The sequence below is a fragment of the Syngnathoides biaculeatus genome, chromosome 1 (assembly GCF_019802595.1).
Source record: "Syngnathoides biaculeatus isolate LvHL_M chromosome 1, ASM1980259v1, whole genome shotgun sequence".
Taxonomy (NCBI): domain Eukaryota; kingdom Metazoa; phylum Chordata; class Actinopteri; order Syngnathiformes; family Syngnathidae; genus Syngnathoides; species Syngnathoides biaculeatus.
The window spans coordinates 16,684,862-16,702,323 of NC_084640.1; the positions used below are offsets into that span (position 1 = coordinate 16,684,862).

The following is a 17,462-nucleotide window of genomic DNA, read 5'->3' on the forward strand; positions in this document are numbered from 1 at the left end:
AAGCTTAACTCTTGGCCGCCTCGGACGCTTCCTACTGAGCGCGGCGCTGGACTTTCTCAGGACTCGGCGCGCCAGGACAGTCCCGTACTACGTGCCGAGAGGCCACCGTTCCTCTGGCTCGTCGATTAGCCGCTAACAGGCTAACGTCATCGTCGCGCGTTCGCTCGCTGACGGGCACGGGTCGGCCATTTTGTAGAGGCGAGCCCCGATGTCAAACTGAAGGCTCACGGGGCAGATCTGGCCCCGAATGTCATTTGACGTGGCCCGCCGAACTTTGTCAGACTATGTCCTAAAAATGAGAAGTTTTGATGCGGACCCTTGTTGGAGCCCACGCCGACTCTGCGAGCAAACACGACGCAACTAAGCTTGTGGCTAGCGGTGCCGCGGTTAGCAAGACCTTCTGGGAAGAATGCAAACGTGAATATGAACGCGACATACAATTTATTGTCACTTTTTACAGCAGAATAATTCAAAGTGTTCCAATGCTTGTCTGCATCCTTCATTTTGTAAAAATAAGACAAACGATGGATTAGAAACTTTCCTTCAAAGCTTCCCTTTTACCGTTTAGGCACGCGCGTCCGACGGTTACGCCGCGTGATCCGGAACGATCGAGCGTGAAACCCAATTGACACCCCTGGAGTCCATACGGTGGCCTCCGTGTACCGTGCAATGCAATAAGGGAACCACAGGCCTGTGGCCCGTGTCCTAAAAATCCAAAGACTGCATCGCCGTCATCGGGGAGTCGGGGACGAAGAACGACTCCCGACGCGTTGGTCGGTGGTTGTCAACGGCGACAAACCTCCCGGCTAACTTTTGAACCGTATCGTGAGCGGCGATATGCTTTTTGAAGTAGCGTTTGCCTTCCCACGTGTAAAAAAAAAAAAAAAAAAAAAAAGATTCCAGGAGTCGTGTGTCGATGTGTGTGCTGAGTCACACAAATGTCACCTGCGTGCGCGTGTGCGTGAGATGGACTTGCGCTTGGCTTTGTGTGCTGTCAGTTGCGCACAAACACAGTGTAGGTTTGATGTCCTTTTCATGTACTTTGAACAGTTAATATTTGCCCCAACGGGCTTCGACGCCCCTTCTATACACACACTGAGCCACACACTCAATACGTTGGGACATTTTTTTTTGTTGTTTGTTTCTGGGAACCAAATCCTGTTATTGATTTGACTGCAATAAGACATTTGGAAGACAGTAATTGCATATTTTCCGTCGCTTTTCTCCCCACCGGAGCTCGACGGAAGGGTCCAAAAGCGGAAGTTCAGGACTTTCGGCACCTGTACACTGCTGCGCCCCTTTGGCCAGTAGCGGTATTGCACGTCGATATGTGCGTGTTTATTTTGGTCAGTCGCTATAGGGGGGGAGAGGTCGGCAGATTAGATTCCGTGAGACAGATAGATAGATAGCTAGATAGATAGATAGCTAGATAGATAGATATAGATAGATAGATAGATAGATAGATAGATAGATAGATAGATAGATAGATAGATAGATAGATAGATAGATAGATAGATAGATAGATAGATAGATAGATAGATAGATAGATAGATAGATAGATAGATGACGCACTTCACCATTTCACCTGGCTGTCGGGTGCAATCTATCCATCTATCTGCTAACATAGCCAGGCGATAGCCATATTTAGCTCGATTATGCTATCTCCAAGTACTAGAAAGACATAGGATAAGAGTTGGGTAGATATGGAAAATATTATACTCAAGTAAGAGTACTGCTACTTTAGAATAAGACGACTCAAGTCAAAATTAGTCATCCAAATTGTTGCTTGACTAAGACCGAGAAAGTATTCAGTGGAAAAAAAAAAAAAAAAAAGTGAGTATCAGCGCATAAGCATGAAAAAGGGTTCGGATTAGTCAACACACAGCTGCCATAGGAGAGTATTTCTTTTTTAAAGTGTCTTCCGGGCGGGGTTGGGCTCCAGGTCCCCGCGACCATGGGCTGGATGGATCCAAAGTCAATCCGCGGGACCGTTCGCAGGCGAACCGGAAGTGGCGCGACCCGCCCTCCAAGGTAGAATGAATGCAGCTGGCCGGGACGACAGGATGACGTCACTAGCCCAAAGTTCATTGAAACTTTCCGTTGCTCCGCCCCCCAAGCCCGAGCGCCGCTCAAAAGATGACGTCACGGTAGTATTTTGAAAGCACTTCCGGCGGGAGGGGGGGCTTCAATTTCAGCCTCAGAAGAGCAGGACGCGCGCAGCGTGCAGAACGCGTCTTCGGCTTCTTGCTCGCGAGCACGCGCGAGCACGGCCGCAACTTTGGCGCCGACCTCAATCATCATCATCATCATCACACTTCTGTTTGTTCATTTTTCATCTTTTTTTCTTCTTCTTGCAAGTGCAACTGCGCGATGACGTCACGCCGCTGGATGTTGACTTTGTGCTCTTTCCTGGTGCTTGGCGCCCACCTTGCCCAAGGTAAGCGGGGGGGGGGGGGGTCACATGTCGTCTTATTTCCTCCCAATAATTCTACGAATGACTGTACGTCTTGTCGACACTTTTGGGTCCCCTTTTGGAAGCAAAGTTCCCTTTGCTTTCTTTTCCTAAATAGAAACCCGATGGACTGTAAATCCCTCACGTGAAAAAGCGGAAAAATGGCGCGTGTTCCCAATTTCCACAATACGGCGTCGATAATATGTCGAGCCGTTCGCAAAAAAAAAAAAAGACCACGTCAGAGTTGTTGTGGCTCTCCGTCAAACGTAACGGCAATTGGAACGGGCGCCATCTCCCAAAGCGGCTGCCGTCGATCTCGTGCGCTTCCGTTCAATGAGTGCCTCCCCGCCGTTTGTGCGTCGACGCTCGTCCAGGATCTCCTCCGAGAAGGTTCCGGAGCAAAGCGCTGAGTCCGACCGAGCTCTTGGTCTCGTGGAAGGAGCCCAAAGGTCCGCTGGACGGCTACGTGGTGGCGTACAGCGCGCGGCCCGGTAAGATGGGCGAGAGGGTCACGGGCGTGCGCGCCAGGGTCACGGACGGGTGCGCGCGTGTGAGCAGGTGGCGAGGAGACGGAGGTGGGCGTGGCCAAAGAAGACGCCCAGCTGCTGATCGACACCTTCGACGCCAGCAGAGATTACGACTTCAAAGTGTTTGCCCTGAGGGGGGCGCTGAGGAGCAAACCGCTGCTGGCCACGCACCGAGGTCAGCCGCGCGGCGCCGGGCCCCCGAAGGCCCGAGAGTCGACGTCGCCGACTTTGTCCTTTTTCTTCGGCTTCAGCTGAGCGGTCGAGACAAGAAGCGCTCCGGTCCCAGAATTCGCAGGACGGCCGAGCGGCGGACGCCGGCGCCGGCGCCGAAGGTGAGCCCGAGCCCGGGGTTCATCTTGTCTGCGCTTGCGTCGGCGGGCGCGGCTCATTCCGCCTGCCCGTGCACGCCCGCCGCAGCCGCCGCCGTCCCTTTGATGGCGCGCTTCTCGACACCCACTTTGTGTCTGTTCTCAGGAATTGTGTGCCTCTTTTGCAGAACTTTTCTGTGCCCTGACCGGAGGCTTCCGCTCATTTCGAATGTGTTCCACGCGCAGCCGTCACGCATCCCAGCGGGTCGCCGTGTGTTACGCTCGGGCCGATGCCGAGCCAAAGCGCTACGGGCGGCCCTCGCGACCTCGGTGGGGTTTTGTCTCGTGAACGTGGAAGAACATTCCAGCGCGATTGAGAAGGGTTGCCGGCGCCGCGGTGGGACGAGTCGCGTCGTGTTCGACGTTGCGCTCACGGAACGCGGAAAGATTCGCGAGAAGCTCAACTTTGACCTCGTGCGGCGCACGCAAGAATGTTACAGCTGAAGGGCGAGAGCCAATGTGAGCGCCGGCGCCAGCTGTTCCCGGCCCGTTTGCACGAGATGGTGCTCAAAAGTCGGTTTTTGACAACAAACTAACCCTTGACTTGAACGGCGCGACGCTGCCTCCCGATGGCCGAGGCGGGTGCACCACAAGGAGCAGCGCGATCAATTCTAAAGCGACGGCAAATTTCGTTGCCTTCTATTTCCGGCCATTCACACGTACGGATTCCGACCCGCGTCCTCAGAAGTGTGAGGCCAATTTGCCCATGGTCACTCCGCGTCTTCCCTTCTTCAAACGGGTTTTAGTTCCTTTGCAGGTTAGCAACGGGTCAACGCCGCTTTCAATAGGACGAGATGATTTGCGATACGAACGTGGCAATGGGAGGATTTCACCCGGCATCTCCGGGTTGCCATTTCGGGACGGTGACGGGGAACACGCGGTGCACGTCCGGAAAGCGTTCCGCTCCCGGTTCGAGCGAGTCCGACCCATTTTGCAAGATCTTGGCAGCGGTCAGCGTGCGCGCTTGTGCGTTGGTGGTCAGGCGAGGACGGCTCGGCGTGCGGCACCTCGGCCTCCGCCGACGTGGTGATCCTGGTGGACGGCTCGTGGAGCATCGGCCGCAGCAACTTCCGCCTGGTCCGAAGCTTCCTGGAGAACCTGGTCCGGGCCGTCGCGCCGGACGGCGGCCGGACGCGCGTCGGTGAGCCGCCTCCCGCCTCTCGCGGCACCGGCACGCGCCTGACGTGCGTTTGGCGCCTGCGCAGGCTTGGTGCAGTTCAGCGGCGAGCCGAGGGCGGAGTGGCACCTGAACAGTCACGAGACCAGAGCGGCCCTCGTGGACGCCGTCAGGAATCTGCCGTACAAGGGCGGAAACACTCTGACGGGTACGACGTCGTCCTTTTTCCTTTCAAAACGCTAAAGAGCCAAAGTAGCGTCCGGCATTTTTGGTCTTTTCGTGTGTGGACGTCGCCTGTGCTGATTCTGAATTACAGCCCATAATAGTCAAGACAATCCAATGTCTGGGGAAAGTCCGAGCATCCATTTTCTGAGCCGCTTATCCTTACAAGGGTCACGGGAGGGTCGGAGCCCGTCCCGGCTGTCGTCGGGCAGGAGGCCGGCCGATCGCAGGGCACGCAGACAACAGACAACAGTCAAGACTCCCAATCGCACCGACGGGCCATTTCGAGTCTCCATCGAACGGAAATGGGAGTGCCCGGAGTCAGACGCGGCGAGAACATGCAGACTCCGCACAGGATTTGAACCCCTGTCCTCAGAACTGTGAGGCCGACGCTCTCGCCGCTCATCCACGGTGGTTTCGAGCGGGGGGACGGCAAAGACGGAAACGCCTCCGTCACTCGGCTGTATCGCGAAACCCGCACGAGGCTCTCGGGTGGCTCACCTTAACGCCAAACGCGGGTCGGGTGACGCTTGTAGAAGAAGCAAAGTCACGACATAGATTCCCCCAAAAATAATAATCCCATCTCTGGAATGGAGACCCCGCCCGAAGGTAACTGGGATGGACACTCCTCTGACGCTCGTGAGGATAAGTGGCTGGGATCACGAATGGTTATGAAATGTTGCTGGAGAACAACTGGCAATATTTCAACGACTCATGTCAGGTGATTTGGAAAAGCAAGTTCAGCGGGCCGACGATAGCATGAGCGGAAAATGAGCCGCTAGCACCTTGTCCAGGTGACCGGAAGGCGCCCTTGAAACGTCCTCGTGACCTCGCGCAGGTCTGGCGCTGACCTTCGCCCTGGAGAACAGCTTCCGAGCGGAATCGGGATCCCGGGCCGACGTGCCCAAGGTGGCCGTCCTCATCACGGACGGGAAGTCCCAGGATGACGTGGTCCCGCCCGCGAGGACCCTGAGGGACGCCGGCATCCGAGTGTTCGCCGTCGGTACGAGCTCACGGCGCGGGTTGCCGCTAGGCGGGGCCGACTTCCTCCCTCCCTCCCTGCAGGCGTGAAGAACGCGGATGAGGGCGAGTTGAAGGCCATCGCGTCGCCGCCCGCCGACAGGCACGTCTACAACGTGGCCGACTTCGACGCCATGAGTGACATCGTGGACGTGCTCACCGGGAACGTCTGCCGCACGGTGGAGGAGCTCGCAGGTGCGCACGCAATTCACGCCTTTGCCGCTCGCCGATATCGTCGACGTGAGACGTGGTTCAGGCAGATCTGAATTGGATTCGGCCACCATTTTGCCAGCACGCTCGCTGACTTTGTGGCTGACTGAATCCTTTCTGGCTTTCTGAGGTCCGGTCCGGAGTTGAAGGAGCGGATGTGACGCATCCAATATGGCGGAGGCGCCGGCGTACGCCGGAGCAACTCAAAGATTGGCGACCGGTTCGCGCCGCTCAATGCCTTTGTGTTTATCTTCCAGTCGGAGCAGGTCCCGCCCTCACCCCCCAAGTCGCGGCTCCTCCCCGTGACCTGGTGACCTCGGAGATCACCGCGCGTAGTTTCCGTGTGACCTGGACGCCGCCGGCCGTCGAGCCCGAACGCTACCGCGTGGTCTACTACCCGGCCAGCGGAGGAAAGCCGGAAGAGAAGGTAACGCCGCTCGGCCGTCGGGTTCCCGACGGGCGAGCGTGACCGCGGCGATGTGCTCCCAGGTTGTCCCGGGCCGGGAGCGCAGCGTCCTGCTGGACCACCTGAGTTCCCTCAGCGAGTACCAGGTGGCCGTGTTCGCCGTCTACCGCGGCGCCGCCAGCGAGGCGCTGAGAGGGGGCGCCGCTACGCGTACGTGAGGACGGCCGATCGGGAAAGAGCTCGGGCCGAAAGCTAACCCGGGTGGTGTTGACCCCGCAGTGGCCCTCCCCACCGTGGAGCGCCTGGACCTGTCTGAGGCCACCCACCGCTCCGTGAGGGTCCGCTGGGGGGCCGCCCCCGCCGCCTCGGGCTACATGATCCTCTACGCGCCGCTCACCCGGGGCGAACCCGACGACGAGAAGGAGGTGAGGGGAGGGAAGGTCCGCCGTTGTCCTCTTGGCAAGACGTCAAGAGGATGAAGTATCGTCTGAAGATGATATCGTGCAAAGATGAGCCTTGCGCGGCACCAATGTGTCGAGGCGGGATGTCAGGTGGTGATGACGACGTCGCCCGCAGGTGAAGGTGGCGTCGGACGTGGAGGAGGCGGAGCTGGAGGGTCTGCTGCCGTCGACGGAGTACACGGTGGCGGTTTACGCCATGTACGGCGAGGAGGCCAGCGACCCCGTCACCGGGCAGCTCCGCACGCGTGAGTGCCCGCCAGATGGCCGCTCTGCCGGCGTCCCGCCCTCGAGGCTTTTTGCGCTTCCCGTTCGGCGCCTCGGCCTTCGGTTGACCTTTACCACGGCGCCGTTCTTTGCTCCGAGGACTTTGATGTCGCGCGTCCGCTCACGTCGCCCTCCCCCCCCCCCCCCCCTCAGCGGCGCCTCCGCCGGCGAGCAATCTGCGGCTGACGGAGGTGGGCCACGGCTCGGCCCGACTCAGCTGGGACTCGGCCTCCGGCGACGCGACGGGCTACAGCGTCGTTTACGCCAGGAGCGACGGCGCGGAAGGCGACCAGGTCACCCAAGTACGTCGACGGGTGAGCGTGATGACGTGTCGGCTGACCTCGCTGCGTCCCCGCACGCAGGTGGAAGTGGGCCGCGAGACCACCTGGTTGCTAGGCAACCTGAGCCCTCTGACCGAGTACACGGTGGGCGTCGTCGCCACGTACGAGGGGGGGCCGGCCCAGCCGGTCACGCGAACCTTCTCCACGGGTAATGCGTTCGCGCCATCTCCGTGACGACGCCTTGCGCACGCACACGCATGAGACGCGGACGGGCTTCCGATGCGCGCAGGGAACGTTCCGGAACCGGCGGACGTGAAGACCCGCGACGCCTTCGCGACGGGCTTCCGGGTGTCGTGGAGGAGCCCCGCTGACGACGTGGCACTCTACCGCCTCGGGTGGGCGCCCGTGGACGGCGGCGGCGACGGCGCAGAGGTTGGTGTGTGCGTGTAACGTCACCCATCCGCTGATGCTCACGAGGGTCGCGGGAGCTCCACCTCGACAAACGCCGTAGTCGACCTTGAACCCGGCCGCGTCTCTGTGCGGCCAGGTGATGGTCGACGCCAACGCAAACACCTACGTGGTCACCGGACTCCGCCCCGCCGCCGAGTACGAGGTCCTCATGAGCGCCATCTACAGGAACGAAGTGGAGAGTGAGCAGATCGTCCTGCGAGAGTCCACCGGTACGTTGGGCCCGCTCGCAAATGAACAACAAGGCGGACAGCCGCACGGTACTGAATTGAGGCTGTTTCGGGTTACTTGCAGTTGGGAGGACAACCGCTGTTGCCGTGACCACCGCCGCCACCCCAGGTCAGCTTTTTGGTTTTTGCTGGGTCCCACCCGCTCGATGAGTGAACGCACCTTTCACGGGCTCCGTTGTCTTCGTTTTCGTGGTGTTGTCGCGGCGGCAGCTCCTCGTCGCGGCGTGCAGGGCGTGACCGTCGATGAGGAAACCGCCTTTAGCGTGCGGGTGTCATGGCAACACGCGGACGCCCACAACGTCCGCCGTTACCGCCTCAGCTACGGCGGCGCGGACGGTAGCCAAGAGACGGTAAGACCGTGTGGCAAAGGCAAGATGGCGCTTGCCGTCAAAGGCCCGTTCACTGACGAAGACTCTCGACGCTTTGCTTCATTTTTGGCACCAAAGCTCAGAGGACCCGCACGGCCGTTAGGTAGTCCAAGTTTCCGACGTGCTGTTGTTGTTTTGTTGTCAGAGGACGCTTCCGTCCACGCAGACCAGTTTGGTTCTGCGACCCCTGTCGGCCGACACCCGCTACAAGATGGCCGTCACCCCCGTTTACGCGGACGGAGACGGACCGACGGTGGCGGCCAGCGGACAAACGCGTACGTCTTTCGCCAGAGGCCTGTCGGGGGTGTTGAGCCTCGGCCGCAATCGGCACATCGCCCTCTTTCGTTCCGTCTCTCGCTCTTTTCTCACTCTATCAGTCTCTAGCTCTTCTTTTGTCTCTCCCACCTTCTGCTTTCTGTCCCGTCTGCCCTTCTCCCTCTCACTTGGTCTTTTTTTTTTTTTTTCTCCCCCCATCTTGATTTCAAGGTCTGTCTGTCTCTATCGCGCTTTCTTTTCATATCTCTGTCTCGCCCTTTGTCACTTTCTATCTCGTCCCCTCTCTCTTTTTCCGCCCGTCTCGCTCTCTCCGTCGGTTTTCCGATCCGTCTGTCCAACTCCTCCCCTCTTTCTCTGCCTGTTCCTGCCCCTCTAAACCGTCTTTCCCTCGTCCCGTCCCAAGATCTCTTTATCCCCCCCCTTGGCCTCTCTCTGTTTCGCCGTTGTCTTTCTCCCTTTTACACTTCTCTGGTCCGCCTCTCAGTTCCAGCTTCGCCTCCGACGAACCTTCGCGTGTCCGAGGAATGGTACAACCGCTTCCGGATCAGCTGGGACCCTCCTCTTTCTCCCACGACGGGGTTCCGTGTGGTTTATCGGCCGCTGGCGGGTCAGTGGGCGGGGCGGGGCGTTGCCGTCGGCAGCCCGGCTTCTAACGCGCCGTACGTCCCGCAGCCCCCGGCCCGGCCCTGGAGACCTTCGTGGGCGAAGACGTGAACACGATGATGATCGTCAACCTTCTCAGCGGCACCGAGTACGGCGTCGAGGTCCTCGCGTCTTACGGCGGCGGGTCCAGCGAGGCGCTGTCGGGCCGGGCGGGGACACGTGAGTCCCTTGAGGAGCGCCGGTCAGAATGTCACGTCGTAAGATGACCGACGTGTCCTCGCAGTGCGTCTGGCGGTGGGCGACTTGAGCGTTTACCAGCAGAGGACGAACGGCATGTGCGCCCAGTGGCAGCCGCTGAGGCACGCCGGCGCCTACAGGGTTGTCATCGAGTCCGCGAACAGTGAGTTCTGCCGCCGTCTTAACGCGTCCCGCTGCCACAAGCACGAAGGGACTCGATGCGCATTTGCGGGAAAAGTTGAAATACATCAACAGTACTTCAATAACCGACAAGCGCTCCCATTCCAAAAAAATGGATCCAGTTTGTCACATTTTTCCTGGAAAGTCACACGGTTTAATTCACGTGGATTTTACTGGAAAGACGCAATCAAATATATGACACGGACGGGAATATTGTTCAATCTGGAAAAAATGCATTTCTTTGCATTTCAATCCAAAAAGTTGTCGAAAAAATCCCTGGCCAAAACCAGACCAGTATGACCTTGAAATGGTTTTCGCACGGCACGTCAGAGGATGAAGGACTTTGCTGGTATTCAAACACAATTTGCACAAAAGCGCGGTGGTTTAGTTTTGATTTTTTTTTTTTTTTTTTTGAATGAAATTAGTTGTTTTCATCCAATTTGTCCATTTTGGAAGCAGAGCCGTGACGTGCGTCAGGAAATCGTCCTTTGACAAACGTTCCGTGTTGTTTGGTTCACATGAAAATTGACCCTGCTGCGGTAAGTGCGGTTGATTCATTGATTCATTTCAGGGGCTGTCGGAGACTTTGTCACGTTTCGGGGGGTGTCAGAGTCCAGCAGCCGCAGGGAAAAAGCCGTTCCTTAAGGCTCCCGTCACGCTTTGGCTGAGACGCATTCGTTGCAAGCGTAGAATAAACGAGTGTCGCCTTTGAACCGCAGGCGGTCACGTGGAGGAAGCCAAGCTGAGCGCCGGATCGAGTCGCCACTGCTTCAACAACCTGAGGCCCAACACGCCGCACAAGATCAGCGTTTACGCCCAACTGCAGGACGGAACCCAAGGCCCGGCCGTAACCGCGAACGCCGAGACCCGTGAGTAAGCGACGGCGCGTAAAGACGGGACCCGACATCTCAGATTTGTCAACCTCTGTACAGAAGCCGTCCCCACCCGGCCGCCCGCCGCGCCGCCGACCACCACTCCGCAACCCACAATTCCTCCCGCCAAGGAAGGTAAGCGCACGTCCGACCGACCGACCGACCGGCCGACCTACCAAACCAGCGGGGGGCGGCAGAGTTGGAAGAGGTAAAACCGTCCAATTGGCTGACTTTGCGATGGCGGGCACGTGCAGTCTGTAAGGCGGCCAAAGCCGACCTGGCGTTCTTGGTGGACGGTTCCTGGAGTATCGGTGATGACAACTTCCTGAAGATCATCCGGTTCTTGTTCAGTACCGTCGGAGCGCTGGACCAAATCGGAGCTGACGGCACGCAGGTAGTCACTCGTCTCGGCCGGCCCGTCTACTTTGCGGACGCTTACCCGTGCCGCTCCCGCCTGGCTCAGGTCGCCATCGCTCAGTTCAGCGACGACCCGCGCACTGAATTTGCGTTGGACGCGTACGACGACAAGGAGCGCCTCCTGGATGCCGTCAACAAAATCTCCTACAAGGGAGGGAACACCAAGACAGGCAAGATATCAGAAATGAGCCCGTCCTGTCCCGCGCCCCACGCACTGACGCGCCGTGTCCGCTCAGGTCGGGCAATCCAGCACGCCAAAGACAGCATTTTCACGGCAGAGGGCGGCGTCAGGAGGGGAGTCCCCAAGGTCCTGGTGGTCCTCACCGACGGCAGGTCGCAGGATGACGTCAACAAGGTCTCCGAGGAGATGAGGGCGGAAGGTCGGCCGAGCTCCTCGCCGCATCCTGCGCGCGACCTTCACCGGCGTAACTCTTGCGGCGTCCCGACAGGCTTCGTGGTCTTCGCCATCGGCTTCGCCGACGCGGACTACGGCGAGTTGGTGAGCATGGCCAGCAAACCCAGCGACAGACACGTCTTCTTTGTGGACGACCTGGACGCCTTCGAGAAGATCGAAGAGAGGCTGGTGACGTTCGTGTGCGAAGCTGCTACGGCCGGTGAGGGACCGCCGGACCGGACGGAGACTTCCTGGTGTCCGCCGCTTTTCGCTTCAATAAAAGTTGTGTGTGTGTGTCCTCAGTTTGTCCTCCGGGGGCCATGAACGGGGGCACCGCTCCTGGTAAGACCTGGTAATACCTTCAGAGAGCTCTGCCTAGTGGAACGCCAAAGATGCCTGCTGCGCTTGCTAGGGTTCCGTATGATGGAGCTCTTCGGCCTGCTGGAGGAGCGCTACGGCAGCCTGGCCGGCGTTTCCATGGTACCCGGAACCTTTAACGCATTCCCGTGCTTCCGGCTGCACAGGGACGCCCTGCTGGCTCAGCCGACCAGGTTCCGCTCAATCTCAGGAGGGGCAAAAGAAAACATCGGTCCCGCCGAGATGTTGTGATGGAGGTTCCGAATGCTTCACCTCTCCTCAGGTTTCTGCACCCTGAAGGTCTTCCGTCAGACTACACCGTCACAATGCTGTTCCGCGTGCTTCCCGGCACCCCCCGAGAACCTTTCGCTCTGTGGGAGGTCCTGGACCGGGACCACGAGCCACTGGTGGGCGTCATCCTCGACAGTGAGTCCGGACTGCTGCGTTATTTCGGGAGACCGGCAGACTTGGATTTCACCGGTGTCGGCTCCTGGTGCAGATGCAGCGCAGACGTTGACCTTCTTCAGCAACGACTACAGAGGACGCTTCCAGAGCGTGGCCTTCGAGGGTCCGCACATCCAAAAACTTTTCCACGGAAGCTTCCACAAGGTGAGGGCGCTGCCGCTTTGTTGTGTCTTCTGCGACCGCATCGTGTTGCCCTCAAACGAAGAAGACCGGAAGGTCCTTAGACGCGTGTCGACTGTGCAGCTTCACGTGGTCATCAGCAAGACCAGCGCGAGTGTCCTGGTGGACTGTCAGGCCGTGTCCACCAAGGCCATCGGAGCGGCGGGAAACATCAGCACGGCCGGGACGGAAGTTCTCGGCAGGACGGTCGGATCCGGAGGGAAGGAGGAAAGCTCGGCACCGGTACGGCAGACAAAGTGTTTGGGTTGGGCTTGGCTTTGGCTCAGCGGCGCCTTTGACAGTCACTGTGTTGCAGTTTGACCTTCAGATGTTCGACATTGCGTGCAGCACCTCGTGGGCCTCCGGGGATCAATGCTGCGAACTTCCCGGTTTGGTGAGTCCTCCGTACGCTTGCGGGTCCTCCGACGTGCCCAGAGGAGCTCGTCTCTTTCCACGGTCTTTATCACAACAACGCCGCTGTGACGCCCCAGCGTAACGAGGCCCAGTGTCCTGCCATGCCCAAGGCCTGCACCTGCACCCAGGACAGCAAAGGCCCCCCGGGGCCCGCCGGACCCCCTGTGAGCCCCCCTCGCACGCACGCACGCACGCGTCTTTTTCGGCTTTCTGAAGCCGGTCCACATTCTGGTCTTTTCCACCAGGGAGGGCCGGGAGTACGAGGACCCCGAGGGGATCGCGGCGTGCCAGGTCCAGCGGTGAGTGCCGACCCGGACGGAGCCCGGGACTCCGCATCCGCTTTTTGAGGCTGTGAGGTTGTCTTGACACGATGGCGACTGGAGCTGCGCGATATTTTTGTTTCAGCGTCTTCATCGCAATAGTCTGCTGGCCTCTTGGTGCGCGTTCATATGCGGTGTATTGTTAAAAGTCACCACTAGAGGGAGCTCTGTGTAGCAACTATTCAAAGATGGGACATATGCGGTACTTCCTGTTTTGCTCCTGAATGAAACCAGGCAGGGAGCTGAGTGAGTGCTCGAGGTGTGTTCGGGGACACTCCGTTAATGCGAGGGAATACTTCCTTTTGTGATATTTGACGCAAAAGTGTACAAAAAGAATTCAGAGAAGAAAATTCAGACATTTAAAAACGCGTATGATCACACTATGGGAATATGGAATGGATTTTATTTAGCTAATTTTACTACTGCGTTGCATGTTTTTGTTTGTGTGTGTCCCCCCCCCCCGCGATTTCTCATTGAAAGTGATTTTTTTTTTTTTTTTTTTTTTTTTTCCCCCTCAATTTTTCGAGATTGTAGCGTGACTGAATGTTCGGCAAAAACGGGGAAATGAAATATTGTGAGCAACATCCTTCCCGCTTATCCTCACTAAGCTGGCCATCTTATCCCTGCTGATTTCGGGCGAGGGTCTGAGTGCACCCCGAACTGCTTGGGCACCTCGGACCAAACAACTCTTGGCGCTCACGCCTACGGGCAATGAACCTACCGCGCATGTTTTTGGGATGTGATTGGGATTTGAACCCGGATCCTCAAAAGTGTGAGGCAGATGCACTCACCAGTTGTTGCCACTTTTCCCTGTCAGTAAAATGATGGGGGAGGGGGCTAAGAAATTGTTTGTTTTTGGGGACTAGTGAGCGTCATTCAAAGTTTAGAATTCTCAACTCGGAACTGCAATCGTTTGCCTTGGAATTGAAGTCGTCCGACCCCGAGCCGGCATTCTTTCACAGCGCGGTGTCATTTTGGGGTCCGATCGATATCACGCAGCCCTAACGTCAACCCTTCCCCCAGGGGCCTGCCGGAGCAGCGGGTGAACCCGGAGTACCAGGACCCCAGGGAGCGCCGGGACCGATGGGTCCCAGCGGGCGCTCCATCAGGGGTACCCCGGTAAGACCCCCACCCCCACGTTAGCTCCTTTTTATGAATGCTTTCCGGTGCGTGTGCCTATCCTCGCGTGCAGGGTGCCCCGGGGGAGCGAGGACAGAAGGGAGACTTGGGTCAACAGGGTCTGCAGGTAAATGTTGCGCGCGCGCGCGCTTTCCCAACCTGGCAGGCGGGTGACCTCTGAGTGACCTCTGGATTTCAGGGCGTGGCCGGCCGAGTGGGCCCTCCTGGCAGAGAGGGACTTCCCGGCCCCCGAGTGAGCGGCGCCGCATTCGCTGTGGTCAACCCCATTTTGTCCCCGTTTTGCGCACACGGGTGCTTTTTTTTTTTTTTTTTTTTCTTTTTCTCGTCCACAGGGGCAGTCGGGCAAAGACGGCCCCCCCGGGCGACCGGGACCCTCCGGAACTATTGTAAGCCATTTGAAAGAACGTAGAGTACGACTGGAGAGATTCCGTCTCGGGATATCACCAACGGCGTGGTGATAACGGTGTGTGGCTGACAGAGGACTTTTCCTCCCATGCGCAGGGTAGTCCAGGAGCCCCAGGGGCCCCCGGGAACACGGGGCCCCCAGGAAAACAGGGAGAACTCGGACCGCCGGTGAGTCCCAGTATTGAAAATCATCACGCCTCTGAACAAAGGTGCCAGGGAGACAGATCGTGCGTTAGGTTCCCGAGCTCCTACCCCGTCCGGGCCGACTGAACTAGCCGGACTTGGGATTTGAACCGGGGACCGCTCACACACTTAAGTGGGAACCGTGCCTCTACAAAATGTGATTCAACTCAATCGGCAGTTGTCACCAGAATCTTCCCATCGCCGCGCGACTCACCCACAAGGGCAAAATCCGGACTGTCAGACACGTCCGGCGAGATCTGCCGCTAAGCTGCAGTCGATCAATGTTCTGAGTGATCAGGGCCGATCGAGGCAGATCTCCAATGTGCTGTCATGTGTTTCCAGGGTCCGCCAGGAAGCAAGGGTGACAAAGGGGAACGGGTACGCCATCCAGCCCTGCTGCCATTTTGTCTCGCCTCCTGTAAGTTCACTCTGTGTATTTGCGTTGCCAGGGCGATCTGCAGTCCACGGCCACGGTGCAGACCATCGCCAGGCAGGTGTGTGAGCAGCTGATCCAGAGTGAGTACTTGAGAATCGCAGGACTTCCTCGGAGGAGCCTCTCTACATAAACCCGCCGTGCTTGTTGCAGGTCACATGGCTCAGTTCAACTCCCTCTTGAACCACGCCCCGAGCTCGTCGGTGACCATCCGCACCGTACCGGGACCCCCCGGAGAGCCCGGTCGAAATGGGTCCCCTGGCCCCCAAGGGGAACAAGGGCCTTCCGGGAGGCCCGGTTTCCCCGGGCAAAATGGCCAGAACGGGCAACCCGGAGAACGAGGTGCCGCGGGCCGACTCCCGACGGGGATAATGTGGGGGCTGTTCCTACAAGTTGGGTGGGTGTGTGCGCAGGTCCCCCAGGCGAGAGGGGTGAAAAGGGTTCTGCCGGCGTGGGAGTTCAAGGCCCCAGAGGACCTACGGGGCCCCCTGGTAAACCCCTCATGACGTTTGCCCTCCACTCTCAGAGGTTACATTCCGCCATCTCGCCGCAGGTCCTCCCGGTCAAGGCAGACTCGGCAGCCAAGGCCCGCCGGGAAGACCCGGAAATCCAGGAGCGCCGGGACGCCCCGGCGTTCCGGGGCCGGCGGGCTCCGCCGGGCCTCCCGGCTACTGTGACCAAAACTCCTGCGTGGGCTACAACGTCGGAGGTACGCAGGGAATCGGGTGTCTGGAGTCGGCTGCGTGTTTCCTCCAAGCTCTCGTCGGCCCGTCGTCGTCGTCGTTATCTTGATCCTCTTCTTCTTCCTGCCCCGCTAACCCAATCGAAAGCGTTGAAAGTCTCGGTTCGGGGTGCTCACTCGTGCCGGAGAGTCGCTCTCAGAGGCGAAGCGACTGAATTGACTGACGGCGGGCGTCACTGTTCCTGCAGTCCAGCTGCCGTCCAACATCTTTCCCAACTACGGCGAGGTCGAGGAGGACGACCCGTACCGCTACTACCAACCCGACTACCCGCCGCCGCGCCCCGTCCTGGACACGGAGCGCTCCGAACTGAAGCCGAGTCCTCGGGGTGAAGGAGACGGGGCGGAGAGGAGGCTCCGGCGAGGCGGCGTCAGGAAGTGACGCCATCCGAGGGGAGGCCCGGTGGAGGGAGCGTAGCTAACACATGTAATCTCTGTACGTGCTTCTTGTTCACCAGAACTTCCTGGAGGTCAGGAAGTCGGACGAGGCCCCGCCTCTGCGTCTGATTGGCCGCCGTCCGTAAATGTTGGCCTCTCGGAAAGAGGGCGTGTGATGATGCTTGACATCCAGGAAGTGTGGCGGCAGGCAAAGTAATTTATTTGGACGACTTCCTGTCCAGTTTGTCAACGCAATAAAGGAAGTAAAGTCCGAGGTGTCGTCTGCGTCATTTTCTCACCGTCAGGAGGATCTTCACCTTTTCATTTTGTCATTGCTTCACGTCTTCACAGCGTATTGTCTTTGCGTCCTCCCGAGAAGGGATATCGCATCAAAGCAACGAGACGTGTCCAAAAATGCTTTGTCACTTGAAATATTGCCAAAGTCTCAGAGCCCTTCTGCAAGTCCAGCCGGGTCACGTTCATCCATCCGCTTACTGCTCTGCTCTCGGGACGGTCCCAATTAGCTCCACCCTGAAGCGGTCCCCACTTAAAACTCGGCCTCGACGGACGGGAGCAACCATTTTCTATCCCCAAGATGACGAGATCCAATTTCACATTTTCGCCGCTTGTTTTCATCTATTCACTTCATCTTTCCAATGCCGGCCGGGGTCAGAATCCGCGTTTCAGAAAGCTGCACTTTTTTGCCCCTCCGTTGCTAAGCAGCAGCGTCGGGCGAGCTCTTCTTCTATTGGCTGCCGCCGGCTGCCGGCGACCTCACCTGACCCCGTTCTCCAGAGACCACGCCCACCCGAACACGAGGACGCACAGCAGGCCGCGTGCGCAACTCTCAAAACTGATCCGTATTCACGTGATCAATAAATTTGGAAGATTAAAAAAAAGAAAGAAAGAAAGAAAGAAAGTGGACGAGCGAATTCACGGTCACGAGTTTCCTTGTGACGTCCCAGGGTCAGAAGTAGTGGAATGTACCACGTGTGGAGTTCAGGAAGCGACCTGCAGGGGTCGCCCTAGCATCTTTATTTCTCGATTCCACAACGTAAACACAATCATATACAGTAATATACGCACGACATAAGTG

At 58.3% G+C, this 17,462-nt stretch overlaps 1 protein-coding gene across 1 annotated transcript; it reads left to right on the top strand.

The window, feature by feature from the left end:
* The first annotated feature begins 2,164 nt into the window (after positions 1–2,164).
* Positions 2,165–16,824, top strand: LOC133503151 (collagen alpha-1(XIV) chain-like). The gene is made up of 47 exons (XM_061824412.1): positions 2,165–2,437; positions 2,827–2,943; positions 3,011–3,154; positions 3,231–3,311; positions 4,330–4,488; positions 4,553–4,672; positions 5,525–5,689; positions 5,752–5,901; positions 6,174–6,343; positions 6,406–6,532; positions 6,602–6,747; positions 6,899–7,028; positions 7,201–7,340; positions 7,410–7,536; positions 7,618–7,760; positions 7,876–8,008; positions 8,091–8,135; positions 8,237–8,376; positions 8,540–8,669; positions 9,155–9,277; positions 9,343–9,492; positions 9,557–9,673; positions 10,410–10,559; positions 10,623–10,697; positions 10,817–10,956; positions 11,026–11,149; positions 11,216–11,359; positions 11,429–11,593; positions 11,677–11,715; positions 11,786–11,924; positions 12,014–12,156; positions 12,230–12,339; positions 12,439–12,597; positions 12,671–12,748; positions 12,846–12,932; positions 13,014–13,067; positions 14,112–14,207; positions 14,281–14,334; positions 14,407–14,460; positions 14,561–14,614; positions 14,730–14,801; positions 15,159–15,194; positions 15,266–15,332; positions 15,403–15,591; positions 15,663–15,740; positions 15,803–15,958; positions 16,180–16,824. The coding sequence occupies exons 1-47, from the start codon at positions 2,371–2,373 to the stop codon at positions 16,368–16,370; spliced, it is 5,478 nt and encodes a 1,825-aa protein (XP_061680396.1). The 5' UTR covers positions 2,165–2,370; the 3' UTR covers positions 16,371–16,824.
* Positions 16,825–17,462: the final 638 nt, after the last annotated feature.

What these genes read in the sequence shown, in the direction of transcription:
- LOC133503151 (XM_061824412.1), top strand. Translation starts at nt 2,371, where the DNA reads ATGACGTCACGCCGCTGGATGTTGACTTTGTGCTCTTTCCTGGTGCTT. An exon ending in CGGCGGCCGGACGCGCGTCG is followed by an intron (nt 4,489 to 4,552) that starts GTGAGCCGCCTC and finishes GCGCCTGCGCAG; the next exon opens with GCTTGGTGCAGTTCAGCGGC. An exon ending in AACCGCGAACGCCGAGACCC is followed by an intron (nt 10,560 to 10,622) that starts GTGAGTAAGCGA and finishes ACCTCTGTACAG; the next exon opens with AAGCCGTCCCCACCCGGCCG.